The following is a 19899-nucleotide window of genomic DNA, read 5'->3' as shown; positions in this document are numbered from 1 at the left end:
TATATTACACGATTAGACAAGTTCGATTTTGACAAATACTGTAGATACTTTTTTGATAATTTTCTATGTATACCTTTCAAGGATGTTACCTAATATTCTAAATCAATTAGATCAATTAATAAATTAACAAATTCACAAATGATTGGCTGTCACTGTGTGTGTATGTAAAATAAAAAATGTATCAAATTTGGCAATGCTTACAGGTTTACCCACCTTATCACTGATACATATTTTCACATCTATCTAAAAATATTTCTACACTATCACTGTATATATATTAGTGATATATTAGTGCATGTAATGAAAAGCTTGACTAATCCTTCAGTAAAGTAAGGATTACATTGGGAATAGCTTTCATTAAAATGTCATATTCCTTACACAACATAATGTTTTTCTGGCTGAATTATTATTCATTGTTTGGCATTTACGTTTGACATGCAACAATTGCTGTCATTTATTTGGTACTCCACGACCGTAATGGAGCTGTAAATGGAACAATTGCTGTCATTTATTTGGTACTCCACAACCGTAATGGAGCTGTAAATGGAACAATTGCTGTCATTTATTTGGTACTCCACAACCGTAATGGAGCTGTAAATGGAACAATTGATGTCATTTATTTGGTACTCCACGACCGTAATGGAGCTGTAAATGGAACAATTGCTGTCATTTATTTGGTACTCCACAACCGTAATGGAGCTGTAAATGGAACAATTGATGTCGTAATGGAGCTGTAAATGGAACAATTGATGTCATTTATTTGGTACTCCACAACCGTAATGGAGCTGTAAATGGAACAATTGATGTCATTTATTTGGTACTCCACGACCGTAATGGAGCTGTAAATGGAACAATTGATGTCATTTATTTGGTACTCCACAACTGTAAGGGGGCTGTAAATGCAACAACTGATGTCATTAAGTTTTCAACAAAGTGGATAGATACAGCTGCAACGTTTCCCAACCCTGCTCCTTGAGTACCCCCAACAGTACACAATTTTATTGTAACACTGGACAAGCACACCTGATTAAACTTGTCAACACTCCCTCAATGAGGTGTGGTGTCCATGGCAACAACAACAATGCCAATGGGGGTACTGGAGGACCAGGCTGGGAAACACTGAGTTAGAGAACTCATCTTTATATCTGTGCCATTATAATGTATGTTATTTATTTGCCTTTATTTAACTAGGCAAGTCAGTTAAGAACAAATTCTTATTTTCAATGACAGCCTAGGAACAGTGGGTTAACTGCCTGTACCTTGTCAGCTCGGGGATTTGAACTTGCAACCTTCCGGTTACTAATCTAACGCTCTAACCACTAGGCTACCCTGCCACCGTCTGTGACAGCATGGGCAGCGTCATTGAGGCTAATCCCCACCCAGTTGACGACTTTGACTACTTTAAATGGTGGAAGCCCTCAATTGTGCTGACCATGGTAAAATTAAGCAATGAGGCACGAGGGGGTGTGGTCTATAGCCAATATACCACGGCTAAGGGCTGTTCTTACTTACAACACACTGCGGAGTGCCTGGATACAGCCCTTAGATGTGGTATATTGGCAATATATCACAATCCCCAGAGGTGCCTTATTGCTATTATAAACCAGTTACCAAGTAATTAGAGCAGTAAAAAGCATTGTTTTGTCATACCCATGGTATACGGTCTGATATACCACGGCTGTCAGTCAATCAGCATTCAGGGCTCGAACCACCCAGTTTATAACAGCCTTTTGGCCACTAGAGGCCTCTATCACTATATGTGGGTAGTCCAGAAGTAAGACTAAAGACAGTACAGTAAGAAGATATGCAGAAACATTCGAGTCTAACGGTCGTCTCACGCCGAACTTTGCATGTACAGACCTTCAAATCAAAGGCACTCCTTCGAAATAAAGTTGTTTTTTACTCAAATGAAAACATGTTAGTTTGTCTTTTTCACGAGATTGGAGTAATAACATGTTGATCTACTTAATACCTTGGTTAGAATCTAGATTGTACCTATAGATTTCGAGAAACTTAACAACCAAGTAAGAATGGTTCACTTCTCTCGTTGACTTCTAAAACCCCAGTCTGGTCTGCTTAGCTTTGTTTTGCAAGTTGTCCCAGAAGTCTCTCGTTGTGCCTCTGAGTTTAGAAACTCCGTGGTAAACTCGGCGTTTGTGTCCACAATGCTGACATGCTGAAGATGAACTTGAGATAAATATGAAATTGGTGAGTTGATTTAACACGGAGAGGCGAGAATTTACCCCATAACTGATACGCTATTTTTTTGGTATGCCAAGTAATGTAGTTGATTGATATGGTAAACGTTACTTGCCTAGGCTCGCCAACTAACGTTACAATAGTTTTTTTTAAATCGTTTGTCGTTAGCCATGGCTGCCACGCTAGCTAGCTATCATACATTTGCAAGTTTTTGAACACTGACAAGCCAGCAACCAATCATTGACAAGACAGTATCGCTGCGTTTTATTCTGTTGCATTTGCTATGCAAGTTGCTATTGTTGTTTTAGCTAACTTGTTATCATGCCTGTTGAGAGATGACATGTGTAGCATCTCTTCCATTCAGTACTGTCTGTCAGGTCACCCCACACTGCCTTGCAATGTCCTAAAATTCAAATCCACCACAATCATGTTGGACTGTGGACTGGACACCACATCTGTGCTACAGTTTCTACCACTGCCTCTGGTACACAGGTGAGACAGAAGTGATGTTAACAAGAAGGCAGTTGTACATCGGCCACACTTCAGTATGCATCGGGGTTATTCCTCCTTTATACTGTATTTCTTCCTTAGGTTAACGTTGCAAAGACATTTACTGTGAATAGAGATATTTGCCCCAACAAGTGCCATGCCATGATGATGAGGGTACCCTGTATATTTTCCAGCCCAAGGCTTTCCAAGCTCCCAGGATGGGTGTTTAAAGACAGCATGATTAACCTTGAGAAGGTATGAGGTCACATATTGTTTGTCTTGTGGATTTATTCATGAATTGAGTTTACCAACATTCCTGCACACGTCTACCTTCAGGAGCTGAAGTAGTGTGCAGGGCGCATCTTTGTGGACTCAGAGCCAGAGTTCTGTCTCCCTGAGGTAATGTATACCTGGATATAATTCCAACCATCAACCTATGCATTAAATTAACCTGGGCACTAGAAGCCACTGTGGGTAACATTGTCTGATAATGTGGTGATATATTGGTCTTGCTTTTCGCATCCTTGTCCATCCTCCTCACTCAGAAAGAGCTGCTGGACCTGTCCACCATAGACGTCATCCTGATCTCCAACTACCACTGCATGATGGCCCTGCCTTACATCACGGAGCACACAGGCTTCACTGGGAACGTGTATGCCACAGAGCCAATGCTGCAGATCGGCAGGTAGAGAGGGTGACTTGATGTGACTAGAATCATCTGCGACATTCTAGAATCACCAGAATTGGCAACATTCCAGAAAAATGCAATTGACATTTTAAAAACACATTATAGAATCACTTCGATTAGCATCATTGCAGGAAAATGTAATGATTCAAGAATGTGATTCTAGCAATTCACATTCTAAAACCATTAGAATGTCAACATTCCAGAAAAAATGACAAGGGGATCTTAGAAGGGATTGAATAAGCCTAAAAACTGTTCTGGATAGCATCTGGCTGATTCTACCTATCTGTCCTTACATTTCTGATGGAGGAGCTGGTGAACTTCATGGAGAGAGTTCCCAAGGCCCAGTCTGCCACCTGCTGGAAGAATAAGGAAATCCAAAGGTGACCTGCCAGACCAATGCCCTGCACAAATTAGTTTAGGATTTGTCAGCTTATGTTATACTTGTAATTCACAAACTGAGAGCATACTATTTTCATGAGAAAAACCATTTTGAGACTATTTATTTTTAGGCTGCTTCCCAGCCCGCTGAAGGATGCTGTAGAAGTGTCGACTTGGAAGAGATGCTACAGTATTCAGGATGTCAACTCTGCTCTCAGCAAGGTGCAACTCGTTGGCTACTCGCAGAAAGTAGTAAGAAGTCTGTCTTGTGCACTATAATTCAAACACACATACGCATTAATTCATCTAATAACTAAAGCTAACGTGTGTCTTCTATCATTTCTCTCTCCAGGAGCTGTTTGGTGCCGTGCAGGTCACACCACTGAGCTCTGGCTACTCATTGGGTTGCTCTAACTGGATCATCCAATCACATTATGAGAAGGTTTCCTATGTCTCTGGCTCCTCCCTCCTCACCAAACATCCACAGCCCATGGATCAGAGCGCTGTGATGTTCTTATTCTGACTGGCCTCACACAGATGCCAACCCAGATGGCATGCTAGGGGACTTCTGCAGTAACCTAGGTATGTTGTGTCCTGGTCCCAAATCTGTTTGTGCTGTCTCGCCAACTCCTATAGTCATTGGCTATATGTTCATAGCGCTATCAACAGTACAATTACCTAATCTTTGGAATCTTGCATAGTACCCATAAAAACACAGTGCATTCAAAATTGAATTCATATGTAAGATAGAAGTGGAGACTAAAAACGTTTAGAAACAGGTTTGAAATGTAGCGAAATTCTATGTCTTTAGATATGTACACATGAAACTAATTACAGGTTGACATATGGTGTTGTGTCTGACCAAACAGTCTGTTGTGCTTGTAGCCATGACGATCCGTGCAGGGGGCAACGTGCTGGTGGGGTGATCTATGATCTCTTTGAGTGTCTTTACCAGTTCATAGAGAACGCCAACCTGGGCTCCACCCCCTTCTACTTTATCTCGCCTGTGGCCAACAGCTCTCTAGAGTTCTCACAGATTTTCGCAGAGTGGTGAGTTCCAGAGCCATAGAATTAAAATGATTCTACGATTCTATTTCTATGACCTGTGATTTTTGAGCCATCTGTGGATTTGACTACTACTATCTCAAACAGGTCTCTTGTAAAATAGATTTTTTTTAAATCTCACTAGCTTGGTTTCGATCCACTTGATGACAGATTTTCATGCGAATATTAAAAAATCCACATAAAGAAAAAATGCCAATTTCCCCACCAGTGGCGTTTCCACCAAACAAACTTGTTGCCAGATAAAAATCAGTGCGTGATGACATAGTGCACACAAAATGTACTTTTTAGCTGAAGTTTTCGTGTACTGAATAAAAGTAAACTACCAATAGTTTTTGTCACAAACTGTTGCATTAAATAGCAAATGTGTCTTACTCTGGTCTTGATATGTGCTCTCTAGCCAACAGCTGGCAGATACAGTGCAGGTAGGCTAGTCTACATGATGACATTATTATGGAGAAGAGACAGAATATTTTTATTTGTGAAACAGCAGTCAAGCATCGATCATCATGTCACAAGAATCTGACCCTCAATATTTATTGGAAAGGAGCATCAAGATCACCGTACACTTCACCACCCTGTGAAGTTCATCATAACTTATTTAATCTGTATCTTAATAAACTGCATGGTTTCCCGAGTCCTAGTGGGAGGACCACACACCACATCATCGCCTGACTCCCAAGTTTACGTCGATATGATAGTTCAATAAATCAATATTTGATATAATCATTTCCACCGCCATTTCTCATATACGTTATACTGACACAAAAAGATCCCACCATTTCAAATGAACAAATTATCTGTCGGCTTTTATAAAATTGTACCAAAACTTCCTGTTTCCATCACAGCTGTCGTGATTTTTTTAAATATATGGAATTACTTTACTCATAAAAACTGTGTGAAAACGGGGTTAATGAGACTAACCTACAGTGTTAATGAGAAAACGGGGTTAATGAGACTAACCTACAGTGTTAATGACTCTAACCTACAGGGTTAATGAGACTAACCTACAGTGTTAATGAGACTAACCTACAGGGTTAATGAGACTAACCTACAGTGTTAATGAGACTAACCTACAGTGTTAATGACTCTAACCTACAGTGTTAATGAGACTAACCTACAGGGTTAATGAGACTAACCTACAGGGTTAATGAGACTAACCTACAGGGTTAATGAGACTAACCTACAGTGTTAATGAGACTAACCTACAGGGTTAATGAGACTAACCTACAGGGTTAATGAGACTAACCTACAGTGTTAATGACTCTAACCTACAGGGTTAATGAGACTAACCTACAGGGTTAATGAGACTAACCTACAGTGTTAATGAGACTAACCTACAGTGTTAATGACTCTAACCTACAGGGTTAATGAGACTAACCTACAGTGTTAATGAGACTAACCTACAGGGTTAATGAGACTAACCTACAGTGTTAATGAGACTAACCTACAGTGTTAATGACTCTAACCTACAGTGTTAATGAGACTAACCTACAGTGTTAATGACTCTAACCTACAGTGTTAATGAGACTAACCTACAGTGTTAATGACTCTAACCTACAGTGTTAATGAGACTAACCTACAGTGTTAATGACTCTAACCTACAGTGTTAATGACTCTAACCTACAGTGTTAATGACTCTAACCTACAGTGTTAATGAGACTAACCTACAGTGTTAATGACTCTAACCTACAGTGTTAATGACTCTAACCTACAGTGTTAATGACTCTAACCTACAGTGTTAATGACTCTAACCTACAGTGTTAATGAGACTAACCTACAGTGTTAATGAGACTAACCTACAGTGTTAATGAGACTAACCTACAGTGTTAATGACTCTAACCTACAGTGTTAATGACTCTAACCTACAGTGTTAATGACTCTAACCTACAGTGTTAATGAGACTAACCTACAGTGTTAATGACTCTAACCTACAGTGTTAATGACTCTAACCTACAGTGTTAATGACTCTAACCTACAGTGTCCTCCATAATTATTGAGACAGTATTTTTTTATTTTGTACTCCAAAAGTTCAAATCAAATAATGACTATGACGTTAAAGTGCAGACTGTCTACTCTAATTTGAACAGTTTAGAAATATCAGCAGTTTTTGTACATAGGCCTCCCCCCTCTCAATTTATGGGGCCAGAATGATTGGGACAAATTCATTTATGTGTAGTAAAAAGTTTAGTATTTGGTCCCATATCATTAAATGTCATTTAATGACTACATCAAGCTGGTAATGAAATTAATGTATCATTTTGGAGTAACTTTTATTGTAAATAGAATGTTTCTAAAGACTTCTACATTAATGTGGAGGCTACCATGATTACTGATCATTCTGAATGAATCGTGGATAATAATGAGTGAGAAAGTTGGACGCAAAAATATCATATCCCTTAGATATGCTAACCACTCACCATTACAATAACTGGGAAGGTTAGCATTTTTGGAGGGGATCTAACCAAATGCGGACCACGATGTCTTGTTCCCAGACAAACTAAACTTCTTTGCTCGCTTTGAGGACAATACAGTGCCACCGACACGGCCCGCTACCAAAACCTGCGTGCTCTCCTTCACTGCAGCCAATGTGAGTAAAACATTTAAACTTGTTAACCCTCGCAAGGCTGCAGGCCCAGACGGCATCCCCAGCCACGTCCTCAGAGCATGCGCAGACCAGCTGGCTGGAGTGTTTACGGACATATTCAATCTCTCCCTATCCCACTCTGCTGTTCCCACATGCTTCAAGAGGGCCACCATTGTTCCTGTTCCCAAGAAAGCAAAGGTAACTGAGCTAAATGACTATCGCCCCGTAGCACTCACTTCCGTCATCATGGAGTGCTTTGAGAGACTAGTCAAGGACCATATCACCTCCACCCTACCTGTCACCCTAGACCCACTCCAATTTGCTTACCGCCCCAATAGGTCCACAGATGACGCAATCGCAATCACACTCCACACTGCCCTAACCCATCTGGACAAGAGGAATATCTATGTAAGAATGCTGTTCATCGAATACAGCTCAGCATTTAACACCATAGTACCCTCGAAACGTGTTACTAAGCTCGAGACCCTGGGTCTCGACCCCACCCTGTGCAACTGGGTCCTGGACTTCCTGACGGGCCGCCCCCCAGGTGGTGAGGGTAGGAAACAACATTTCCACCCGGGGCCCCACAAGGGTGCGTTCTCAGCCCTCTCCTGTACTCCCTGTTCACCCATGACTGCATGGCCATGCACGCCTCCAACTCAATCATCAAGTTTGCAGACAACACTACAGTGGTATGCTTGATTACCAACAATGACGAGACATCTGCTAACCATGTGTATGTGACATAAAATTAGATTTGATATTTGTGTGTCTGACGTTTCCATACTCTCACACACACAACCTACATGCACATCTGCAGCATATGCTCCATATTATATTCTTATTTACAATAAGAGACTCCAACATGACACATTTATTTACCATTAGAAACGGGGAACAAATATGTTTTACTACTTCAACAGACATAAGTTAATTTGTCCCAAAACTTTTGGTCCCCTGAAATGGGTGGACTATGTACATAAAGTGCTGTAATGTCTACACGACTCACCTGATATGTATAAAAATACCCTCAAATGAAAGCTCACAGGCTGCATTTTAACCTCATAGTCATCGTTTCAAATTCAAACTTTTGGAGTATAGAGCCAAAAGAAGACTTCGCTGTACCAATATTTACAGTGGGCTCTGCATAAATGGGTTAAATTAAAACTTACTGTTGGTAGCAGACCTGCCGCTGGCCTGTGGAGATGTGACACCCAGTCTTTTCCCCTTTTTCTTATCTTCTGGAAGGATTTATAAGCAGTCTAAGGTATACCTTCCAGAACCTCCTTTCCCTCACTCTGAGGTAAGGCTGCTGGTCTTTAAATTGATTTGTTTTAAAGAGAGTTGGTGCCAATTGAAATGACATTGCACCATATTTTACCGTTTTATCTTTAATTTACTCAATCTATCAGATTTTTGGACACTGTTCATTTGATAATTTAGCTATAGTTGTATGTTGGCCTATCTCAGACACTTGTCTGTCTTTCTGTCTATGTATCTCTCAGTTGATCCAGACCAACAAGTTAAAGCACTACCCTAGTATCCATGGCGACTTCAGTAGTGAGTTCCGGCAGCCGTGTGTGGTGTTCAACGGGCACCCGTCTCTTCGCTTCGGGGACGTGGTGCACTTTATGGAACTGTGGGGCAAATCCAGCCTCAACTCTATCATCTCCACTGGTGAGCACAACTGTACCAGAACATGGCAAGTTTACCAACCATGGTAACCTGTCCCTAATCTCAGAACCCAAAACCAAATCCTGCGCTAGCTGGTCTGTCACAAGAGACTTGACCTGTCATTAAAACTTTGTTCCATTGTTCGAATACCATTAGACGATATAAAACAGAAGGTTAGATCCCATGGTTCCAAATATGTGGTCTACTGAACTATGAATGTTTTTTTAGATGGTTCTATCTTACTCCCACAGAACCAGACTTCCTGGATGCATCCTACCTGAATGCGGTAGCCCCGTACCAGCCACTGGCCATGAAGTGTGTGTACTGTCCCATCGATACTCGCCTCAACTTCCACCAGGTCTCCAAGCTGCTCACGGAGGTCCAGGTACTCAATACACACCTGGAACTTTTATAAGGAAGGCACTGCTCTTATACATGTATAGTTCCTTCAGAAAGTTTTCACACCCCTTGACATGTTCCACATTTTGTTGTGTTACAGCCTGAATTTCAAATAGATTACATTTAGATTGTGTCACTGATCTACACACAATACCCTATAATGCCAAAGTGGAATTATGTTTTAGGCTTGCCATAACAAATGTATAAAAATTGAAAAGCTGAAATGTCTTGAGCTAATAAGTATTCAACCCATTTGTTTTGGCAAGCATAAATAACTTCAGGAGTAAACATTTGCTGAACAAGTCAGATAATAAGTTGCATGGACTAACTCTGTGTGCAATAATGGTGTTTAAAATGACTAACCCATCTCTGTACCCCACACATACAATTATCTGTAAGGTCCCTCAGTCTAGCAGTGAATTTCAAGCATATATTCAACGACAAAGACCAGGGAGGTTTTCCAATGCTTCGTAAAGAAGGGTACCTTTTAGTAAATGGGTAAAACAAATTAAAAAAGCAGACATTGAATATCCCTTTGAGCATGGTGAAGTTATCACATACACTTTGGTCACTTCAAAGATACAGGCGTCCTTCCTAACTCAGTTGACAGAGAGGAAGCAAAACGCTTAGGAATTTCACCATGAAACTAATGGTGATTTAAAACAGGTTAATGGCTTTGATAGGAGAACCGAGGATAGATCAACAACCTTGTAGTTACTCCACAATACTAACCTAAACAGAGTGAAAAGAAGGAAACCTGTACAGAATAAAAATATTCCAAAACATGCATCCTTTTTGCAATAAGGCACTAAAGTAATACTGCAAGAAATGTGGCAAAGAAATTAACTTTCTGTCCCGAATACAAAGCATTATGTTTGACGCAAATACAACTCATCACTGAGTACCACTCTCCATATTTTCAAGCAGGGTGGTGGCTGCATCATGTTATGGGTATGCGTGTTGCCTGCAAGGACTAGGGAGTAAAAAAAAAAAATAATAATGAATAGAGGAAAACATGGTTCAGTTTGCTTTCCAACAGACACTGGGAGAAAATCCACCATTCAGCAGGACAATATTTTGATTAAATTGTATTTAACCATTATTTAATTAGGCAAGTCAGTTAAGAAGAAATTCTTATTTACAATGACTGCCTCCCAAAAGGCCTCCTGCAGGGACAGGAGCTGGGGTTAAAAATCTAGGACAAAACACACATCACGACAAGCGAGACACCGCAACACTACATAAAGAAATAACCTAAAAAGTAAGGCCAAATATGCACTGGAGTTGCTTACCAAGATGACATTGAATGTTCCTGAGTTGCCTAGTTACAGTTTTGACATAAATCGGCTTGAAAATCTATGGCAAGACTTGGAAATGGCTGTCTAGCAATAGGGGGAAAAAGTACATCAACAACCAACTTGACAGAATTTTCAAAAGAATAATGGGCAAAACTCTTAAGACTTAACCAGAAAGACTCACAGCTGTAATCGCTACCAAAGGTGATTTTAAGTATTCAACACCCTGAGTAAATACGTTATCTAATCAAGATATATTGGTGTTTTGTTTTCCATTAATAAAAAAAGGTTAGAATTTGTCTTCCACTTTGACAGAGTATTTTGTGTAGATCGTTGACAAAAAAACGACATCCATTTTAATCTCACTTTGTAACACAACATCTTGGACTCTTTTATTTGACTTGTTTGCCCATAACCTCTCCTCACAGCCTCTCCATGTGGTGTATCCAGAGCAATACACCCAGTCCCACTGCTCTGACCTGATGCTGCAGCCCCCTCCCATGTCCTATCGCCGCTGCTCTGTGCTGGGCCTGCCCTTCAGACGCCGCTGGGAACGCATCCAGCTACTGCCAGAGGTAGGGCCTGTTGCAACACACTAGACTGGCATTACCATTCTCCCAAGTTTTGTTCTTCATCACTCTGCTGTTTTGAGGAAGCCTGGAAATCGAGGCTAGCAATACATTAACCCCTTTTGGCCAAATGTAGTATGGACTATATGGGGAATTGAGTTGTCGTTTAGGATTTGTCCAAACAGTCTCTAACCCCTATCTGTCGTCCCACTGCAGCTGGCCAAATCCCTAGTGCCCTCTGAGATCAAACCTGGCATCTCCGTGGCAACCGTGTCCGCAGTTCTGCAGTCCAAGGATAACAAGCATATGCTACAGGTCAGTGTGTGAGAGTATGCAGCGTTGAATAAGGAAATGTCAGACACACCACATTAACTATCTTGTCTGTGTGATACCAGCTGGTTCCGAAGCCCCCTCTGCTGCCCCCCAGTAAAAAGAGGAACCATGTAGTGGAGGAGCCCCCAGAGGTGCTGGCACCCAAACCCCTGCTTAGTGGAGCTGTACCCCCTGGAAACCTTCCTAGCCATGTTACATAAGGTGAGAGGGACACCTTCAAAGCACTGAACACTGATTGGCGTCAGCATTTCTGAAGAGATGGGGTTGATGTCAACAATATGGTGGTAGCTCTCCTTCCAAGCTTCCAATTGGCTTAGGAGAGATTCGGCCTTACAATTCAGTTTCTTCATATATGCAAACATGTAGTTAGGCTTACGGTTAATTATTTTGGGATTTAGCATCAATGTGTCCTGTTCCCTGCCAGCACGGCCTCACAGAAGTGAAGGTGGAGGAGACTGCGGAGGGCCACATTCTGCACCTGCAGGCTGAGGACACTGATCCAGCTGGAGGAGTACGGGACTCACATCGTGTGTAACAACAACGAGCCGCTCTGCACCGCTCTCAGGGATCTGATGCTGCGCTTCCTTATGAACCTTAACCCCCTAACTCTGACGTCAACGCCACCGCTTCCATTCCTCCATGTGCGTGTTTGAGATTGACTACATTAGTCAGCGACTACAGAATGACTGTTCTACAAATCTGGCTCGCATCCTGAATGACTACTTATTATGATTGACCACAGTTCAGTTAGCTGATTTACCAATCTCAAACACCCACTTTCCCAATCGTTGGAAGTGGCTTTCTCTACTTGTCTCCTCTCATTTGTACAGCTAGTGATGTCATTTTTGTTTTCTTGTATGTAGATAGTGCTTTTTGTAATATCAATGTGCAAAATAGTATTTTGTAATAAACTACATTTAGGAAAGAAGTGAGTCACATCAATTTGAGAGAAGAAAATGTCCATTCCCAATATTCAAATCCTTTCTGAAGAGTCCTGTATTCAGTAGAAAATGTACACTGTTCATTCTAGTCCAGAGGAGGCTGGTAGTTGTAGGACAGGCTCATTGAATCTAATGCAACAGAGTCAAATGTTTCCATGCGTTTGGTACAAGTCCAATGATTACATTCCAGCCATTATAATGACCCTGTCCTATAGCTCCTCAACCAGCCTGTTCGAGCCTCTCAGGGAAAGTCAACAAAAGGTGAGAAGGTGATTGTTTATTCCACCAAGGAGTAAGTGACAATGCTTTACAGAAGTCATTTGGGGAGATTCCATTATTATTGATTGCAGTTCCTGTATACTGCCACTTGGAGGCCATGAAAACCAGCTTGGTCATGCTCCCATAGTACACTGCTAGAGACAAGGCTCCATTTAGTCAAAATACATCACTTCAATGCCAAGGTGTTACAAATACTTCAGGACATCTTAATCTTCTACATTATGCATTATTTCCACAATTTACAGTAACAATTCAATCTTAATTTCACAACAATTGTTATAGCTTAAACGCTCTATAATCACATTTTATTTACACCAGCTTGGATGCCCCTGTACCGTCTCCATGTTCTAGATGGTAGCAGGGTGAACAGGCTGTGGCTCGGGTGACAGATCCTTGGCCTTACTGTGACCCCGGGTCCTGGAGGGTAGGCAGTGTACCCCGGTGATGCGTTGAGCTGACCGCACCACCCTCTGGAGTGCCCTGCAGTTGCGGACGGTGAAATTGCCGTACCAAGCGGTGATACAGCCTGATAGGAAGCTCTCTATGGTGCATCTGTAATTTGTGAGGGTCTTAAGGGCCCATTTGAAATTCTTCATCCTGAGGTTGAAGGGGAGTTGTTTTTTCACCACTGTTTGTGTGAATGGACCATTTCAGATTGTCAGTGATGTGCAAGCCAAGGGACTTAAAGCTGACCAACGCCACATTCCTTCTGTAAAATGTTGAACCAGGAACAGATATAGCCCGTGGTTCACGCCAGACTTGATTGCCCTTGACCAGCACAAAAACATCCTGTGGCATTCTGCATTAGTTGGAGACTTATCTCCCTCACCAACTTCAAACATCTGCTATCTGAGCAGCTAACCGATCGCTGCAGCTGTACATAGTCTATCGGTAAATAGCCCACCCTTTTTTACCTACCTCATCCCCATACTGTTTTTATTTATTTACTTTTCTGCTCTTTTGCACACCAATATCTCTACCTGTACATGACCATCTGATCATTTATCACTCCAGTGTTAATCTGCAAAATTGTAATTATTCGCCTACCTCCTCATGCCTTTTGCACACAATGTATATAGACTCCCCTTTTCTTTTTTTTCTTCCTACTGTGTTATTGACTTGTTAATTGTTTACTCCATGTGTAACTCTGTGTTGTCTGTTCACACTGCTATGCTTTATCTTGGCCAGGTCGCAGTTGCAAATGAGAACTTGTTCTCAACTAGCCTACCTGGTTAAATAAAGGTGAAATAAAAAATAAAACAATTAAAATAAAATTAAAATAGAATCAAACAGCCCCCGCGATATGCAACTTTTCAGGGAAGTTAGGAACCAATACACACAGGCAGTAAGCAACGGCTAGCTTTTTCAAACAGAAATGTGCATCCTGCAGCACAAACTCCCAAATGTTCTGGGACACTAAAGTCCATGGAGAATAAGAGCACCTCCTCGCAGCTGCCCACTGCACTGAGGCTAGGAAACCACTGTCACCACCAATAAATCCATGATAATTGAGCATTTCAATAAGCATTTTCCTACAGCTGGCCATGCTTTCCACCTGGCCACCCCTACCCTGGTCAACAGCCCTGCACCCCCTACAGCAACTTGCCCAAGCCTCCCCATTTCTCCTTCACCCAAATCCAGATAGCTGATGTTCTGAAAGAGCTGCAAAATCTGGACCCCTACAAATCAGCAGGACTAGACAATCTGGACACTCTTACTAAAATGATCAGCTGAAATTGTTGCAACCCCTATTACTAGCCTGGTCAACCTCTCTTTTGTATTGTCTGCGATCCCCAAAGATTGGAAAGCTACCACGGTCATCAACCTCTTCAAAGGGGGAGACACACTAGACCCAAACTGCTACAGACATATCTATCCTACCCTGCCTTTCTAAGGTCTTTGAAAGCCAAGTTATCAAACAGATCACCGACCATTTCGAATCCCACCGTTCCTTCTCCGCTAAGCAATCTGGTTTCCGAGCAGGTCATGGGTGCACCTCAGCCACGCTCAAGGTCCTAAACAATATCATAACCTCCATCGAAAAGAGACAATACTGTGCAGCTGTATTCATCGACCTGGCCAAGGCTTTCGACTCTGTCAATCACCACATTGTTTTCGGGAGACTCAACATCCTTGGTTTCTTAAATGACTGCCTCGCCTGGTTCACCAACTACTTCACAGACAGAGTTCAGTGTGTCAAATCGGAGGGCCTGTTGTCCGGACCTCTGGCAGTCTCTATGGGGGTGCCACAGGGTTAAATTCTCAGACTGACTCTTTTCTCTGTATACATCAATGATGTTGCTCTTGCTACTGGTGATTCTCTGATCCACCTCTACGCAGACGATACCATTCTGTATACTTCTGGCCCTTCTTTGGATACTGTGTTAACTCACCTCCAGACAAGCTTCAAATGCTATACAACTCTCCTTCCGTTGCCTCCAACTGCTCTAAAATGCAAGTAAAACTAAATGCATGCTCTTCAACCGATCGCTACCAGCACCTGCCCGCCCATCTAGCATCACTACTCTGGACGGTTCTGACTTAGAATATGTGGACATTTACAAATACCTAGGTGTCTGGTTAGACTGTAAACTATCCTTCCAGACTCACATTAAGCATCTCCAATCCAAAATTATTATTATTATTTCGCAAAACAAAGCATCCTTCACTCATGCTGCCAAACATCCCCTCGTACAACTGACTATCCAACCGATCCTTGACTTTGGCGATGTCATTTACAAAATAGCCTCCAACAGTCTACTCAGCAAATTGAATGCAGTCTATCACAGTGCCATCCGTTTTGTCACCAAAGCCCTATATACTATCCATCACTGCGACCTGTATACTCTCGTTGGCTGGCCCTCGCTTCATATTCGTCACCAAACCCACTGGCTCCAGATCATATATAAGTATTTGCTAGGTAAAGCCCTGCCTTAGCTCACTGGTCACCATAGCAGCACCCACCCGTAGCACACGCTCTAGCAGGTATATTTCACTGGTCACCCCAAACCCGACACTTATTTTGGCTGCCTTTCCTTCCAGAACGAATTGCAAAAATCACTGAAGCTGGACTCATATCTCCCTCACTAGCTTTAAGCACCAGCTGTCAGATCACTGCACATAGCCCATCTAACTACCTCATCCCCATACTGTTATTTTTTTGCTCCTTTGCACCCCAGTAGCTCTACTTGCACATTCTGTTTCTGCACATCACTCCAGTGTTTAATTGCTAAATTGCCAATTTATTTCCTTACCTCCCTTATCTTACCTCATTTGCACACACTGTATATAGACCTTTGTCCCTATTGTGTTATTGACTGTATGTTTTGTTTATTCCATGTGTAACTGTGTTGTTTGTGTCACACTGCTTTGCTTTATCTTGGTCAGGTCGCAGTTTTAAATTAGAACTTCTCAACTAGCCTATCTGGTTAAGTAAAGTTAAAATAAAAATGACTCCTCTGACAAAACAAAAGCTGATTCAAAGAGGAAGTGTCAAAACTCTTCCACGGTAGGATACAAGTATTCTGAATGAAATGTGGCTATCGAGGAAGACACTGTTTGCCTACCAACAAATTGACACACTCAACCACTTATGTTTTCAGTTCACGGCAAAAAGATGGACTTTTGCCCAAATGAGAAAACCCTCCTGAGAGACCAGGTGGAGAAAATAGGCCAAGTAAGTCTAGATCATTTTCCAGGCAGGGCACAATGACCTCTAAAGCAACAACTAGCTCCAACAAAATTAACATCAATAGTTACAAGGGCACTAGACTGCTGCACATGCACACAAGTCAACTACAAAATACTTTCCTCACACTGAGGAAAGAGTGCAACATACTCACAATCTAGAATTTCCAGAACACTGACCATTTGTGTGGGAAAATATTTAATTGAGAGTTTACATGCACCTAAAATATATGTAATAATATTTCAATGTACAATATCTTAAATATACAGTGTACTACATGAGCATTAGATAACATAAATGTATGTATGCAGCAGATGGAAATGTTGATGTACTGATTGTCAGGAAGTCTAGTAGTCCTGTTTGAATATTGTTTTAATGTGTACTCTCCCTTCCTCCACATGAGACTATTGACTTGACAAAAGCAAGCTTCATCACACTACTTCTCGCTATATAATTAAACTGGATCAGTGATCATATTGCGGAAGAAAGGAAAGATGTGGATTGTTGCATTTGAGCGGCTCTAAATGCTTTAGCGAGAACATGTTTGTGGAATAATGCAGTCAAACAGTAAACGTATACAGGCAGTACGTTTTGAAGGGATCCCCTGGCTGGTTTGATATCTCATATCCTAGGCACCTGAGGGCAGTTTGGTCTTCTGCAGGTTCTATTGTATTACACACCTTCTTATAGGACTTGTGGAAGGGGCAACATTTCATATGCCCAATCCCAAATCAACCCTTAGCCCCCAGGCTCTTTTGTAGATCTGAAATAGATGGTTATGTACAGAACAGTTTAGTCATTTAGCAGACACTCTTATCCAGAGCGACTTTCAGGAGCAATTAGGTGTAAGGGCCTTGCTCAAGGGCACATCGACAGATTTCTCACCTAGTTGGCTCAGGAATTTAAACAAGCAACCTTTTGGGTTACAATGCTCTTAGCCACCTGCACAACATGCTTGTAGCTTCACCATGCCAGTGTCTTCTGAAAACATTCAGTATGAGGCTGAAAAAGGTGCGCTTTCACGTACATATAACAAATCTTCTAAGATCTACACAAGTGCCTAGGGGGTTATGGGGCTAAGTCAACCACCAGCTTTCTCTACACTGGAAACCGACCGACTGGTTTGTCTACTTGGATTCTTTCTCAGCGTCCAGCAGCGCAGAGCGGATCCCAAGCTTCTGGAGCTCCTCTACCAAGTCTCCATTCTGGTGCATCTGTAGGAAGATGTCACAGCCACCCACAAACTCTCCATTTAAGAATATCTGTGGGATCGTGGGCCAGTTGGAGAAGTCCTTCACTCCTGTGAGAGAGACAGAAAGAGTTAACATGTGTAACTATTAACAATTTCCATTATGGCCCAATTTCAGCAGTATGCTGATGCTGTAAAATAACAGTTCCCCAACTGACATTCCACACACTTGTTGTGTTGCAAGTTAGCATTTCCTTATGTTCATAGACTGTTACACAATGTTGTCTCTACTAGTCCCATTGTATAGCAACAGCCACAGTAAAAAGTAAGGGGACTACCTAGTAACATACTGCTATAACAAGCCTAATAAATGTCAGTACATAAGTAGTATAATGTTTGAAATTAACCACACCCTCTTTGTCCTTGCTGCAAAACACTGATAAAAAAATACTGTGAACCTAGTTAGCTAGATTTGAAAAGGAGCACAACTACTTTTGGACAAGTCGATGTACCATCCATCCATCCATCCATACATACCATACATAACATACATGCATACATACATACAGCCAGCCAGCCACATATAGTTAATTTCTGTCATCTTAATTAAACTATTGTTACTAACTACAAGGTTAAAACGATCGAGATAAAAATGTAGGCTAGTATTTTGAAGTAAAAAGTAGCGAGCTGTACTGACCTTGTCTGAGATCCTGGTCATCCAACACGTTATATGCAGCATATTCATTCACACCATGCATCCTCAGTATCTGAACCACGGCATTACTGAAACCACACATTGGCTGGGCAGGCGTCCCTTTCATAAACACCACCACCTTGTCCTTCTTCACCATATCACCAAGGTCTTTCTGAAAGGCCGCAGAACACATGAGCCGGGCCGAGGACACCAACGATGCATGTTGTCCATCAACTTGCTTCGGTGGATAGACCGACGAACTCAACCGAAGACAGCGAACTGTCGACCGAATTAGGTTGTTCATTGTCTTCGTTTGAAGGAAGTTATAAACAGACAGAGACACTTTCACACACTCGGGAGCAGTGTTACCAACTAATTTTCAGGGAAAGTTGCTAGAGGCAGGTCGATTTGTTGCTAAAAGTTGCTAAATGACGTTGTGATGTCATTGGGTGATGACGCCATTACGCAATAACGAAAATAGCGTCATTACGTAGATTACACAATAACGTTACTCCTATTGACTGGCCATCTCGGCGAAAAATATGATTTGACATTTGTTCGTTTAGATTTGTTTGTTTATTATAATATATTTGTATTTGTAAAAGTAATATAAACACAACACATTTTTTATGATCACATTTTTATTTTTAAACACAACACATTGAATTATTAATATGTTATTACATTTGATTTATTTTCTTTTTAACTAGTAAACCTACACATTCTGAACAATTATAGTTTTAAGCAGTGTATTGGTAGTTAGTTAACATGCTACCTAACTGATCAACAATTATAGGTACAGGCTAATAACAAGATATATATGCTATTTTACTGAACAAGCAACTTAACTCAAATAATGATGTATGCGCTAGGCATCACTCTCCAGCTCTCTCCAGGTTGTTGTGCTGCTTGGCTGGCTAGCTGCTCAATGGTTTCCTCCAGATATTGCCACTGTTCTCGCACACACTGCAGTGCACACTGCCACCAGTAGCTGTGTGTCTCTGCCAGGTCCAGAAAGTCCACTCCTTGCATACGTACTGAAAATATGATGAATCATAGATTGGCAAGGAAATCCTCTTCATCTTCACTGTCCAACTGCATTGTCACGGAGCTGGAACCAGCAGTAGAGGATGGAGGGGCCTTAAAGCTGTACGCTGCTGTGGTGCCAAACTGCTGCAGAACTTCACTTGGTAGTTTATGCTGGTAAAAGGTATCACCAGCCAGATTCAGTCCATGCCGCACCAGGAGTATGGAGCTGAGAGTGTGGAGTGACATTCTATATATTAACTATTTATTAGCTCAAACTCCGCATTTGAGTGTAGCAATGAGAGGGCAGCAAGTGCAGCTTTGCACAGTTCTTCAAATGGATGTGACCCGGAAGAGTCCGTGTAGTTATTGACTTCACTCCAAAACTTGACTGTATTTTCAGTTGAGT

General features: G+C 41.6%; 1 protein-coding gene and 1 pseudogene across 1 annotated transcript; one reads left to right on the top strand and one right to left on the bottom strand.

The window, feature by feature from the left end:
• The first annotated feature begins 2098 nt into the window (after nucleotides 1–2098).
• Nucleotides 2099–12601, top strand: LOC115139184 (integrator complex subunit 9-like; annotated as a pseudogene).
• Nucleotides 12602–12876: 275 nt separating this feature from the next.
• On the bottom strand, nucleotides 12877–18902 carry LOC115140452 (glutaredoxin-related protein 5, mitochondrial-like). The gene is made up of 2 exons (XM_029678783.2): nucleotides 18468–18902; nucleotides 12877–17881 (listed from the first exon to the last, which is right to left on the bottom strand). The coding sequence occupies exons 1-2, from the start codon at nucleotides 18766–18768 to the stop codon at nucleotides 17709–17711; spliced, it is 474 nt and encodes a 157-aa protein (XP_029534643.1). The 5' UTR covers nucleotides 18769–18902; the 3' UTR covers nucleotides 12877–17708.
• Between the last annotated feature and the right edge of the window lie 997 nt (nucleotides 18903–19899).

The sequence above is a fragment of the Oncorhynchus nerka genome, linkage group LG13 (assembly GCF_034236695.1).
Source record: "Oncorhynchus nerka isolate Pitt River linkage group LG13, Oner_Uvic_2.0, whole genome shotgun sequence".
NCBI lineage: Eukaryota > Metazoa > Chordata > Actinopteri > Salmoniformes > Salmonidae > Oncorhynchus > Oncorhynchus nerka.
Note: the sequence above shows the minus strand (reverse complement) of the source record. Positions and strands in the feature narration are given on the sequence as shown.

Excerpts from the sequence above, each read along its gene's own strand:
- LOC115140452 (XM_029678783.2), bottom strand. The coding sequence starts at position 18,768 with ATGAACAACCTAATTCGGTCGACAGTTCGCTGTCTTCGGTTGAGTTCG. Across the intron at positions 17,882-18,467 it reads TGACCAGGATCTCAGACAAG|GAGTGAAGGACTTCTCCAAC; the intron begins GTCAGTACAGCT and ends TCTCTCTCACAG.